Source organism: Solanum stenotomum, chromosome 12 (assembly GCF_019186545.1).
Source record: "Solanum stenotomum isolate F172 chromosome 12, ASM1918654v1, whole genome shotgun sequence".
In the NCBI taxonomy this organism is placed as follows: Eukaryota; Viridiplantae; Streptophyta; class Magnoliopsida; order Solanales; family Solanaceae; genus Solanum; species Solanum stenotomum.
This window is the reverse complement of record NC_064293.1, coordinates 38,251,226-38,262,835: the sequence shown is the minus strand read 5'-3', so window position 1 is coordinate 38,262,835 and position 11,610 is coordinate 38,251,226. Positions and strand designations below refer to the sequence as shown.

The 11,610-nt window shown below is 36.9% G+C and overlaps 4 protein-coding genes across 6 annotated transcripts; 1 reads left to right on the top strand and 3 right to left on the bottom strand.

Annotated features, from left to right (window-relative positions):
* The first annotated feature begins 219 nt into the window (after positions 1-219).
* On the top strand, positions 220-2,217 carry LOC125846822 (pectinesterase-like). The gene is made up of 2 exons (XM_049526448.1): positions 220-1,210; positions 1,348-2,217. Exons 1-2 carry the CDS (start codon positions 241-243, stop codon positions 2,037-2,039), a joined length of 1,662 nt encoding a protein of 553 aa, XP_049382405.1. The 5' UTR covers positions 220-240; the 3' UTR covers positions 2,040-2,217.
* LOC125846843 (nuclear transport factor 2B) lies at positions 2,183-3,331 on the bottom strand. The gene is made up of 2 exons (XM_049526517.1): positions 2,841-3,331; positions 2,183-2,515 (listed from the first exon to the last, which is right to left on the bottom strand). Exons 1-2 carry the CDS (start codon positions 3,141-3,143, stop codon positions 2,441-2,443), a joined length of 378 nt encoding a protein of 125 aa, XP_049382474.1. The 5' UTR covers positions 3,144-3,331; the 3' UTR covers positions 2,183-2,440.
* A 2,021-nt stretch (positions 3,332-5,352) lies between these two features.
* LOC125846834 (probable dolichyl-diphosphooligosaccharide--protein glycosyltransferase subunit 3B) lies at positions 5,353-6,578 on the bottom strand. The gene has a single exon (XM_049526507.1). The coding sequence runs from the start codon at positions 6,576-6,578 to the stop codon at positions 5,514-5,516; it is 1,065 nt and encodes a 354-aa protein (XP_049382464.1). The 3' UTR covers positions 5,353-5,513.
* A 689-nt stretch (positions 6,579-7,267) lies between these two features.
* On the bottom strand, positions 7,268-10,529 carry LOC125846821 (pentatricopeptide repeat-containing protein At4g21170). Of its 3 annotated transcripts, none has more exons than XM_049526447.1 (3): positions 8,527-10,529; positions 7,877-7,987; positions 7,268-7,801 (listed from the first exon to the last, which is right to left on the bottom strand). In XM_049526447.1, the coding sequence occupies exon 1, from the start codon at positions 10,469-10,471 to the stop codon at positions 8,717-8,719; it is 1,755 nt and encodes a 584-aa protein (XP_049382404.1). In that variant the 5' UTR covers positions 10,472-10,529; the 3' UTR covers positions 7,268-7,801; positions 7,877-7,987; positions 8,527-8,716. The 3 variants fall into 3 exon arrangements, with proteins under 3 accessions (XP_049382404.1, XP_049382402.1, XP_049382403.1); XM_049526445.1 differs by having other exon boundaries at positions 7,886-7,987; XM_049526446.1 differs by lacking the exons at positions 7,268-7,801; positions 7,877-7,987 and adding an exon at positions 8,018-8,211.
* Positions 10,530-11,610: the final 1,081 nt, after the last annotated feature.

Here is an 11,610-nt window from a genome sequence, read left to right as displayed (position 1 = left end):
AATAGTACTAATATAATACATGAATCTTTCCAGACCACCTAATAAAGTAAATTAAAGTAGCTTTATTAAATAGTGTTTTAATTTAATTAAGTGCGGTTTCTTACAAGGTGTATGTTAAAATAATATCGAACATTATTGGCCCTTCTTGGTGTTTTTTGAGTCTATATAATAACTCAAGAAATGAGAAGATCCATACCATAGCAAACTGAAGCCAGCCTCACACCACATTTTCACTAAGTCATGGCTACTTCCACTCAACCATTGTTAGATTCTCCCAAATCAAAATCCTCCTCTTCTACTAAAGCTCTCTTTGTGCTTCTCTCTTTAGCAGCTATTGTGGGCTCAGTTGGATTCATTTCAATCAATGGAAATAACCCATCAATTTCCTTGACAACCCGTGTTTGTGATACAGCCCATGATCAGCCATCTTGCTTGTCCATGGTGACTGAGGTTGCACCTGCTGGTGTTGTGATGGATACAAAAACAGTTGATTTATTACAGATGGTTTTGCATAAATCGTCCTTAAAAATCCACGAGACGATCCATTTGGCGAGCAATGTGAATGGTCGGATCAATAATGGCCAGGAGCAAGCAGCTCTAGCAGATTGTCTAGAGTTGATGGATTTGTCAAGGGATAGATTGATGGACTCCATGATGGGACTTGGGAACCTATCGGCCCAAGCCCATTTTGATGTTCATTCATGGCTAAGTAGCATTCTCACCAACCATGTTACTTGCATAGATGGGCTAAATGGCCAGGCCCGGTCTATTATGGAGCCTATGTTGAATGATTTAGTAGCAAGAGCAAGGACTTCCTTGGCCTTGATGGTTGCAATTGCACCACCAAAGAGTACTAATAATAATAATAATTTACCACCAACAGTTAGTGATGATGGATTGCCCTCATGGGTTAGTGCTAATGAAAGAAAGCTTTTGCAACTTTCTGCTAATGCTATAGCAGCCAATGTTGTAGTGGCTAAAGATGGTAGTGGAAAATATAAGACCGTAAAAGAAGCAGTTGCGTCTGCTCCAGATAATAGTAAGACTAGATTTGTTATTTATGTGAAAAAGGGAATTTACAAAGAAAATGTTGAGATTGGGAAAAAGAAGAAGAATATTATGCTTGTGGGTGATGGCATGGATGCTACTATTATCACTGGCAACTTGAATGTTATTGATGGCTCAACAACTTTCAAATCTGCAACTGTTGGTAAATACTAGTATCTCATTTCTCACTATACTCTTTTGACTTTGGTCTAACAAAGAGGCTTGGATTGTGACATAAACATGTGTTTGAAAAATTGATGAACTTGTTTACTTTGGTTGCCTAATTTATTTTTAATGCAGCTGCTGTTGGGGATGGATTCATAGCCCAAGATCTACAGTTCCAAAACACAGCAGGGCCACAAAAGCACCAAGCAGTGGCCCTTCGTGTTGGAGCAGATCAGTCCGTTATCAATCGTTGCAAAATAGATGCATTCCAGGACACTCTCTATACCCACACTCTCCGTCAATTCTACAGAGATTGTTATATTACTGGCACTGTCGATTTCATCTTCGGTAACGCAGCAGTTGTATTCCAAAACTCTAAACTCGCAGCCCGAAAGCCCATGACCGGACAGAAAAACATGGTTACGGCTCAAGGTCGTGAAGATCCAAACCAAGTTACAGGAACTTCAATCCAAAATTGTGATATTATTCCTAGCTCGGACCTTGCACCAGTGAAAGGGTCCGTCAAGACATATTTGGGCAGACCATGGAAAGCGTATTCGCGGACAGTATACATGCAGTCCAATATTGGAGACCATATTGATCCAGCAGGTTGGTCAGAATGGGACGGTGATTTTGCATTGAAAACATTGTATTATGGTGAGTACATGAACAAAGGAGCTGGTGCTGGAATTAGTAAGAGAGTGAACTGGCCTGGTTATCATAAAGCCTTAACTACATCAGAGGCCGCGAAATTCACTGTGGGTCAGCTCATTCAAGGAGCAGCATGGTTAAAATCTACTGGTGTCGCTTACACTGAAGGGCTGTGAGAAACTTGTTTGATTAAAAATATGTCTGCCATGTATTGCTAGTGAAGTTTTAGTATGTTTTGATTGCTTTTTGTATGCTTGTTCTGTGATGATAATAATAGTATGCTTCTTAGTTGTGGCACTGATGACTGAACCATGCCACAATACGAAGGTATAAATTTTAATTATTTGGACTTGATGGTACTAACTACTAGTGATTGCAAATTGAATAACTGTTGCCCAAAATTACAAAGCAATTAGCAAATCAAATAATGTGAAGCTCCTATTTCCTTCGTTAAGGCAACACCACAATCAAATCAACTTACATCACCAATAATTTTCTCTCTTCCACATTTCCACTCAAATAAACACTGTTTTTTCTTCTCGTGATCAACATTTTCGCCACATGAACGCTAGCTAAACTAGCCATAGTTGAGGCGAAATATGTCATTCTGCACAAAGAAGCTTCCTTCCATAGTTGGGATCAAGTGAAACATCTGCAATAATGCAATTACAAAAAAGACTTTTAGACTTACTTCTACAAGTAATTCATCATTAAGCTGGTCTAGACACCACCATTATTGAAAGAATATTGAAAGCAATACAGTTGGACTAAGTCAGCCCAAAGACACTCTTAGCATTGTGTCATACTGACCATTTTGAGCCAAGCCTGCACCGGTTTTCTCTAAAAGACCTTCACAACATTAATTTTGTTACTTCTTTTTCTTATCAACATCCGATGTGTGACTTTGTTCGAACACACAACAAATATAAAAGCATACACTTAAACCACATATATGGAGGAAAGATAGAAATAGAGACCTGACTAAACCTCAGTGGATGGTCCTCTCCAAGAAGTTGAATGCTTCCACTGACAAAGACTATGATCCCTCCAGAAAATGACGAAGGTTGAGAATCAATGGTGCTAATCACATGGCGGCATTGTCCAAAAGGCAAGGCATTAAGCTTAGCAGAGATATCTTCACTTCCGAGCAACTTTTGGCCCTCAAATGAGAACATGGAGCTTGGTTGATACAGAGTACCAACCGATGATCGATCATTGTCGAAAAGATTGTAATAGTGATCTACAAATGCCCTTCCTACTATTTCTGTTTGTTCTTCCATGTCCCCTTTCAAAATTCTCAACTCACTTCGGATCGATGTCTTTAATAGTATTTCAAGCACAAAGAGGGCAAGGCTTGAGGGAATAGAATATAAGAAAGTAAATGGTTTGGCTATCAAGGAAAGAATATATATAGGAAAAAGCAAAATGTAAAAAAGGGAATATAGGCTGCTGCATGGATACGCAAGTTCATGGAAATAAAGAACAGGAAAAAGCTTAAAAAATTCAAATTCATATGTACCTTTATAACTCAACGAAGGAAAGGAAAGAAGGGGCTGTTAAAAAAACAAAACAAAAAAGCTCAGCAAGATCTGCTGAAGAAATCGACCATCAGCCAACAATTCTTTTTTCTTGATCTTTAATGTTTTTTTGACTGCACATAGTGTTTTCAAGATTCAACGCGTATGTAAGAAAATAATATGTAACTGAAGGAAGGGGAAGGAATATATTCTTTGCAGAACAAGTGAACAACTTTATATCTAAAAAGTGAAAAACAATTGCCACCCACTTCCACTTTTATGCAACAAAAAGAAAAAAACATAAGGTGGACCTCAAGTGCTTAATTAGCATAGGCAAGATCAAACTTAACAATATAGCATTGCATCTCTCTCTTGATGGTAGAGTAGTTCTTAAGCAACGTTTCTCCAAAAATAAGCATCAAAATACCTTATATTTCTGCATTCAAGAAAAAGAATTACTCCATTATACTTGGAAAAGTTTCTCTGAAACAATAGCATAAATATTGTGGCTAAGTATAAAAGAAGTGGAAAAGAATACTGATAATCTTATATGATCAGCGAGGTTTCATAACAGGTAATAAAAGACTGTTTAAATGAAGGTAAGATGGTGGATTTTGAAACAAACTAATGTTCATTCGTTCCCTAGCATCTTAAGATGAACTATCGATAAGCTATCGTATCTGGTGGTGGCAAGAGGTGGACCAGTGGACAGTTATTTCGAGGGGACTATAGCTAGTTAATTGCATGATCACACTCTAATGGATTCTTTCATTCGGACTGTTATTTTCAACCCATAAATAGGAAAAATTTCATGGTTAAAAGACAATGAAATAACTTAAATCTTCCTTCAGGGGTTTTTCAAAGACATAACTTCTTTTTTTGGAAAGGAAAAGAGGAAAAAACATGACTTTAGCATGAGTTATAATTGGGACTTCATCATATGTTTCCTCCATTAAACATGTATTAATAGAACATGGTAACAGTTACATATATTTGCACCATCAAGATAATCAAACATGCGACAGGAAAACAAGCAAACAAGAGGAATCCATTCAATACTAAGATAATTCTTTTCCACTTGTTTTATTTTCAACTGCACCAAGAAAACTGTCCATCGCCAACTTCTCCCCATCCTTGACTCTTCACTCACCCAAGAAAACCATCTATCATTATTGATAAACACAAGAAAACAATCATTCCTCTGCGTAAAATCCATTAACAGAAAGAAAAATTGCTGCAGAACTTCCACAGGCTGTATAACTTGAATTGAGATAATACAAAAGCACTACATCAAAGTGCAACCCTTTTTCATCTTTTCCTTCTTCACTAGTAATTTACTCCATTAATGAAAGATCATTGTGTTCATTGAAAATACAAAGCTGCAAAATTACCTAAATAATTTCCTTTAGTTTCCATATAGACCATATCCAAGTGTCTTCAAAAAAAGGAAAACTACTTCCTTTACAAACATGGAAAGGAAGATACCTATTGCAGATAGCAACATAAATCAAATAACAAAAGCATGGGGTTAACAACTGGAATACATAGTTTAGAGCCCAAAACCTCTTTTTTCGTAATTCTAACCAAAACCTTAACCTTTTGTTGTCCTATTAATGCCCCAAACCATGAAAACCTTCAATCGCCGCAGCATTACTTGTATTGGTGGTTGGAAGGTAAATATTCCTCTATTGATGCTAATATTTGTTAAAAATACAATTTAAATTTATGGAGGCCCTCTCATTTCTCAGGGGAGGCAACACCAATATCTAATCTCTGACTGTTTACACAATAATTTCCCTCATCTTGCCTGACGTATAACAAACAATTTACATATTAGACAATTAGATAGAAGCTAACAAGTGGTGATAACAGAAATGGCACAAGATTAATGATCATGTAGGTAACTAAAAAAGTCAGTAAAGTTTGAGAGATATAAAGTGAAGAATTATTGGTAAGAAAATTTCAACCGGCAAACAAATGCTTCACTACAAGATAAAAGCTCGATAAATCTAAAATGTAAAAGCTGAAACTTTTCTGTCAACTACTTTTAGTTGAATTGGAATCAGCTCACATGTAGTTTAAACTACAAAACTCTTACCTAAGAGAATAAAAGCCAGACAAACTACATTGCTATCACATCCAACCTGAAGGCCAATAAGCATGAACACCATAGCCAGTCTTCCAATTATTTAAGTAAATCACCCTCTTTACCGCCCAAAACGAAACGAAGAGCCCCAAAGCCATGAGCAAACTCTGTGTTCCCCTGTTCTTCAGATGAACCAAAATATGAGTCATTAGTGCCAACAACAATCCAACAATCGTGTACAAGAATCCAACAGCAAAACCTTCAGCTCCTAACTGCATCCCTGATCCTTGGTAAAAGATATGATACTTCCCTGGATCATTTCTATCAATCAAAAACAGAGGTGCTTTCCTAATTATAGTATACATTGTCCCTGAAACACTGAAGAAGTACACTAGAATCGACGCAACCATCCATAGATACTTATTCTGCAAAAGGGTGTTTCCAATAACAAACTTTTTCACCAAAAATGGACTCCAAATCAAAAACCCAGCACCAATAATCATCATCATTTTCTTCGGAATAACTGGGGGCGCATGAATTGGACCCAAATTAACATTCGAATTCATCTCCACAAACTCCTTCATCGAGTCAGCTCCCATAGAAAAACCAGAAGCATCCATTTTAATACAATCAGTTTTAACATCCGTCACATAGATGGGTATTAACCGAATATGGGGTAAAGATTGAACATCAAAAAGCTCGAAGGAAGACTTTGATTCTTGAAATTCTATGATGAAGAAGAAAATCTGAGTGTTGTTTTGGGGGTTGTTGGTGAGGAAAGAAGAGGAGAGAAGGGAGAATTCATATTTGATACTAGGGATTGAGTTATCGGGTTTAGAGTGGAGTTGTCTGGCGTCGAAGAATATGAGGGATGAGAATGGTTTAGGTGAAGGGATTGAGAGGATGCGTTGGAGAAGGGGGTCTTTGAGGTGGATCAGACCGAGGGGAGATTTTGATCGGAGATGTATCAGCTCGGAGAGTAAGTCATCGGAAGAATTGGAATGGGTAATGATGGGTGAGAGGAGAAACAGGATAGTAATGAGTAGAAAACAAGATTGAATTGTAGAGATCGCCATTGTTGATTTGATGGAAGATTTCCAGGTTTCATGCATGCATGAAGCAGAAATGTCAAAAAGGTATTTTGTGTTGGATTTGGAAGGGTAAGAAATGGATGGGCCGATGGGCATGTGGTTTGATTTGGGTCGGGTAAAGAAAATTGGGCGGTGACCCATTTGGGAGTACTCGTTCATTTTACTTGGTCAATATTGATTTGACACACTCCACCAGGAAAGAAGGAAATTTTACTAATATATAACATTCAATGTTTGGAAAAATGCATTGAGAAATGACTAGTTAATAACAAGAGTAAATTAAGAACTAAATGTTTCTAAAGTGAACAAGTATGAATAAACTGAGTAATGTTCAACCTCCGATAAAATTTAACAAAGACTTTTTAGGAATATGTTTATTGAAAATTTATCAATATTAAAAGCGGATTAAGCTTTCTTGGTAATTTAGAAACATTATTTAAAGCTTGATTAACGTATAAAAAGTGATTATTTGCGAATATCATCCTTAAGATTTGAGTGGGACTAGAGATACATTATTTAGGTCAATAATCGACTTTACTAAATGTGAACTAATAAATAAGAAAAGATGTTTGAGTCTAACATAAGCAAAACAAAAACATACACAATTACAGTTTATCTTGTTGGCGGAGCTTGCAGAATCTTCAAAACATATGTATTTTATTTCTTCAGTCCAGCAAGTATAGTCTTTTTTCTTCCTTACTTGGGTGCTTAGCACCTCAGTAAATCATTTGTTGATCTTTGTATGACCAATTGCAAACCACAGGTCAAAAGCAAGTGGCAGATGCTCTCACTTGCTGCATAGCTCAAAACCTCTATTTGGATATTCTCACAAGCTTCAATCCATGTAAAGAAAACCACATGGAATGGAACATTGGATCTCAACATCTGTTTCAATGGCCAATGACTTGGTAACTTCTCTTTTGTTAATTTTCTGTAGAATGATTTCACTGTGAATAGACCCTTCTTGCTAGAAATCCATGTTATGTTGTCTTCAGTATTAGTTAGCTGCTGATATGTGTTCAAATGATTGAAAAAATCAACAGACTTGAAATTTACTCAGAGGTTGATATCCCAAATCCATTTACTCTGTAGATGCAGCTTTTGAAGGCAATGTGAATAAATCTGAAAACACAACTTGCAAAGGTCTGTGTCCTTTCCACAAAGAAACTTTTCTGCTGTTGGCCACCTTGATCCCAGTATTAGAGGCCACAGAGATCTAATGTCCTCCAGTAATGATACACCATCTGAAAACAGAGACATCACATATGAGTGACATGAATCCAACACGCTATTAATCAGAAAGATATTGTTTCTTCCACCTGGCTAACCTTTTCTCACATTTCATCACTCCTTCCCAGATGCTATCAACTTTATGCTTAGCCCCCAATCACAATCCAAGACGAGTGTTGGTAAGGTACCAACTTTGCAGCCTAAGGTAGCAGTTAGCCAGTTAGAATGCAGCACTTAGTCACTTCATTGACTGGATACAAGTAACTTTTCTCCAATTAATAGGAATCCCAGAGACAACTTCAAATACAACTAGAATTACACTCAGATGTTTAAGTTGATCGACCTCAGTGTCACACATCACAAGAGACAGTACGAATCACTTCAGAAAGAGTGAAAGCTGAAATGCAACCGAACAATGACACCTCTGCTAGGGGAGATGAAAGCATTTAGAAGGAAGCCACTGGAAACTATTTCCAGGCAAAGAAAGTACAGTCTAACATGCAATTGTCACGAGAATTCTTTAGGCAATGATGCATAGGACAGACATAAAAATTTTAGATCGTCAATACTGACAATTTACAAACAAGTTCACCATGACATCAGTAGATAAACATTCAAGTGAAGCCAAAAGTAAGAAATTTTCTGCTGTCAAACAATTGGGCTATTACATAAATGTAAATCCTTTCTGAACAGAATTGAGTCAAATGAAAAAGGGAAAGTGAAAAGGAACAGAAATTACCTTTTGTAAGTAAAGGACAGATTGATATTTCTCATTGTATGCTGTTTAAATTGTGCATAGAGAGATAAAAAAAATTGGATGGCTACCGAAAGCGAGCATCACCAAGATCTACTCTCAGGTGAGCAACCATGCTGTACAGTATGTATTGTAAGTGAAGAGATAAAATATAAATGAGGCGAAAATGTATTATTTAGCCAAACCCAGAAATCAATCGCTTATATGCTTTTTTGTCAGGTTTAAACCCCAATTTCAGCATATCATCATGCAGTCTCATTGCTTTTCTAAACTCCTGTTCCTGACATAGCCCTCTAATCATGATTGAAAAACTTTCGCTGCTTAACATATCATGTGTTCTCATGTAATCGAAGATCTTTACAGCTTCTTCACGCCGTCTTGATTTAAACAGTCTGTCAAGTAGTAAACCGTAGGTCTCTACATCTAAAGCAACACCAATTCTCTCTAGTTCAGTATGTAAAGAAATGGCAGAATCAATCCTTCTGCTAAAGCAATAGTGCCGCACCAAAAAGCAACAACAAAAAGATTCAAACTGAAGTCTTCTTTGAAAAATTACATTCAGAAGCTCCTCAGCTTCTTTCCACTGACGCTTTTCACATTGAGAAACTATAAATTTAGATACTTGAGATACGGGAGGTACGAATCCTCTTCCTATCAAGTCTTTCAACAAACTGCTAACTTCCAGTGATGGATTTTCATTGCATAGGACACTCATGAAGGCACTATAGCATTTGTCACTGATGAATATTTTTCTCTCAACTATAATGTTGTACATCCAAATAGCATCTTCAGCTTTACCTTCCTTGGAGAATGCCCTTAGCATAGAGCCATAAGTATTGTCTTGTAGCTTAATCCTTTTTTCATAAGCTTCCCTGAAAAACAATTCAGCTGCATATGCTTTTCCCATATCAGAGAACCTTCGAATCACAGAATCATAGTCAGGTAACACAACTTTTGGGAGATGTCCTTTTTCCACCATGGAACTCATCACTGATTCAATCACTTCGGCATTTTGATATTTGCAAGCACCATCAAGAATTGAGCTAAAAGTATTAAAGGTGGAATCAATACTTTTACTGAACATATCATTTAAATAACCAAATGCAGCTTCAAAATTCCCTCTTTCAGAATAGCAGTCTATGAGTATGTTATAAATAAGAGGACTGCATATACCCTTATCAAGAATAGGAACAATTTGCTCAAATTTCCCATCTTTACAAAGCATCTGAGCAATTAAAGACCATGTAACCACATTCTCCTGAACCTCATTACGAATAATAGAACCATAATAACACCAACCCAGTCTTAACTCATTCTTACTGAGCAGTAAATTAAGCAATGTATTACAACAATTAACAGACACAAAATAGCCATATTCTCTAACTATTTGATAAACATGAAGAGCTTCCAAGAACAAACCTTTATTGCAGTAACATTCAAGAACTGAGCTCAAGACTGAAGACTGAATGTGAATATCACCAGCTTTCAATGACTGAATCAAGAAACCCACAATTTGGGCTGGTGGGTATGTTTGAATGAGAGAATCCAAGATGGGTTTTGCGGGTTTGGATAGTCCGGACCCGAGAAGTATAGACACAAGTGTACAAAGAACTTTGGCATCAGGTTGGAACCCAAAATTGTTCTTGGCATAGTCGAAGAAGCGTAGAGAGACTTGTGGGTTGGTTCGGGTGTTGTGGAGGATTTGAAGGAAGAGAGATGGAGTAAATTGTGAAGAACAAAGTTTGAGGTTCTTGAGAAGTGAAGGCCATTGATTTGTTTGTCTTTGCAAGAGAATAGAGGAAATTTGGGAAACTAATTGGGTTTGTTTGAATTGGATTCTCCAACTTTGGGGCTTTTGTGTTGTTGTTACAGTGCTTGCTATTGCGATTGATTTCTGGAAGAGAAAGAGAGCTCTAGAGGCAATGGTCATTTGAGTTATGGTGCAAGCGAATCAGTTTCAATTGGGAAGAGAGTTGCAGAGAACTTTCCGTACATTTTCTATGGGTCAAATTTGTAATAGGTGGCTAGTTTTTAAAAGCTTGCCAACGAGCCCAATTCTATGAACAAGCACAATTTCATTTGAAGTTTTTGCACGGATGGCCTATTTTGAGTCCAAAGTTAATGTATGGGAAATGAGACTTGAATCCTGCATAAAATTTAGGAAAGTTGATTTGGGGCTTATAATATTGAGCTTTTTAATTTTGGAGAAGGGCCTAAAATGTCTCTCAGTACAAAACTATCCTATATTCACCTTTTGGCTTCCAAATACCTTGACCTCAACCTTTTGGCTAATAAATGTTCTTATATGTAACGATGCATACTCATAAGGTGGATGAAAGGCAATATTGTACCAAATCTAATAGTTTAAGGGCATGTTAGGCTTAATATCGAGGGTTTTTTTTATTCAAAAAATTAACGTTAAGGGTATTTGGGGTTGAAAGGTGAACGAAAGATAATTTTATACCAATTCAAATAATTAAGAGGCATTTTAGGTTCTTCTCGATCCTAACTTTAATGACTAGTTTTTGAGATACGAAGGGGACAGTTTGTAATTAGAATTTTCAGAAAGCACCAAAAGATAAAGAAGGGGACTGTTTTAGCCTGTGAGCCACCAATGAATCCATGTGAGTGTATAAATCTTGCTTAAAATGTTACTCCCTCCGTTTCAAAAAGAATGACTTTCTTTTCTTTTTAGTCTGTTTCAAAAAGAATGATCTCTTTCCTTTTTTGGTAACATTTTAATTTCAGCTTTTCACGTGGCATGTTTAAAGCCACAAGATTGAAGGGCAGTTTAGTACATCTGATATAACTTTAATTTAGGACCACAAGATTCAAAAGTCTTCTTTATTTTCTAAAACTTTGTGCCAAGTCAAACCAGGTCACTCTTTGTGAAACGGAGGGAGTACAATAAATTGCTTGCCAGTTTCAATGAGTTAAAAGCTGAGAGGCTAACTTTCATTCTGATAATTAGAGCTGTCAATATGGGCTAGTCCACCCAATTCGGGCTAATCCATACAGGCTTTGATATTTTACGGACCAGGGTAGGCAATCCCATGTTTAGTGTGGGCC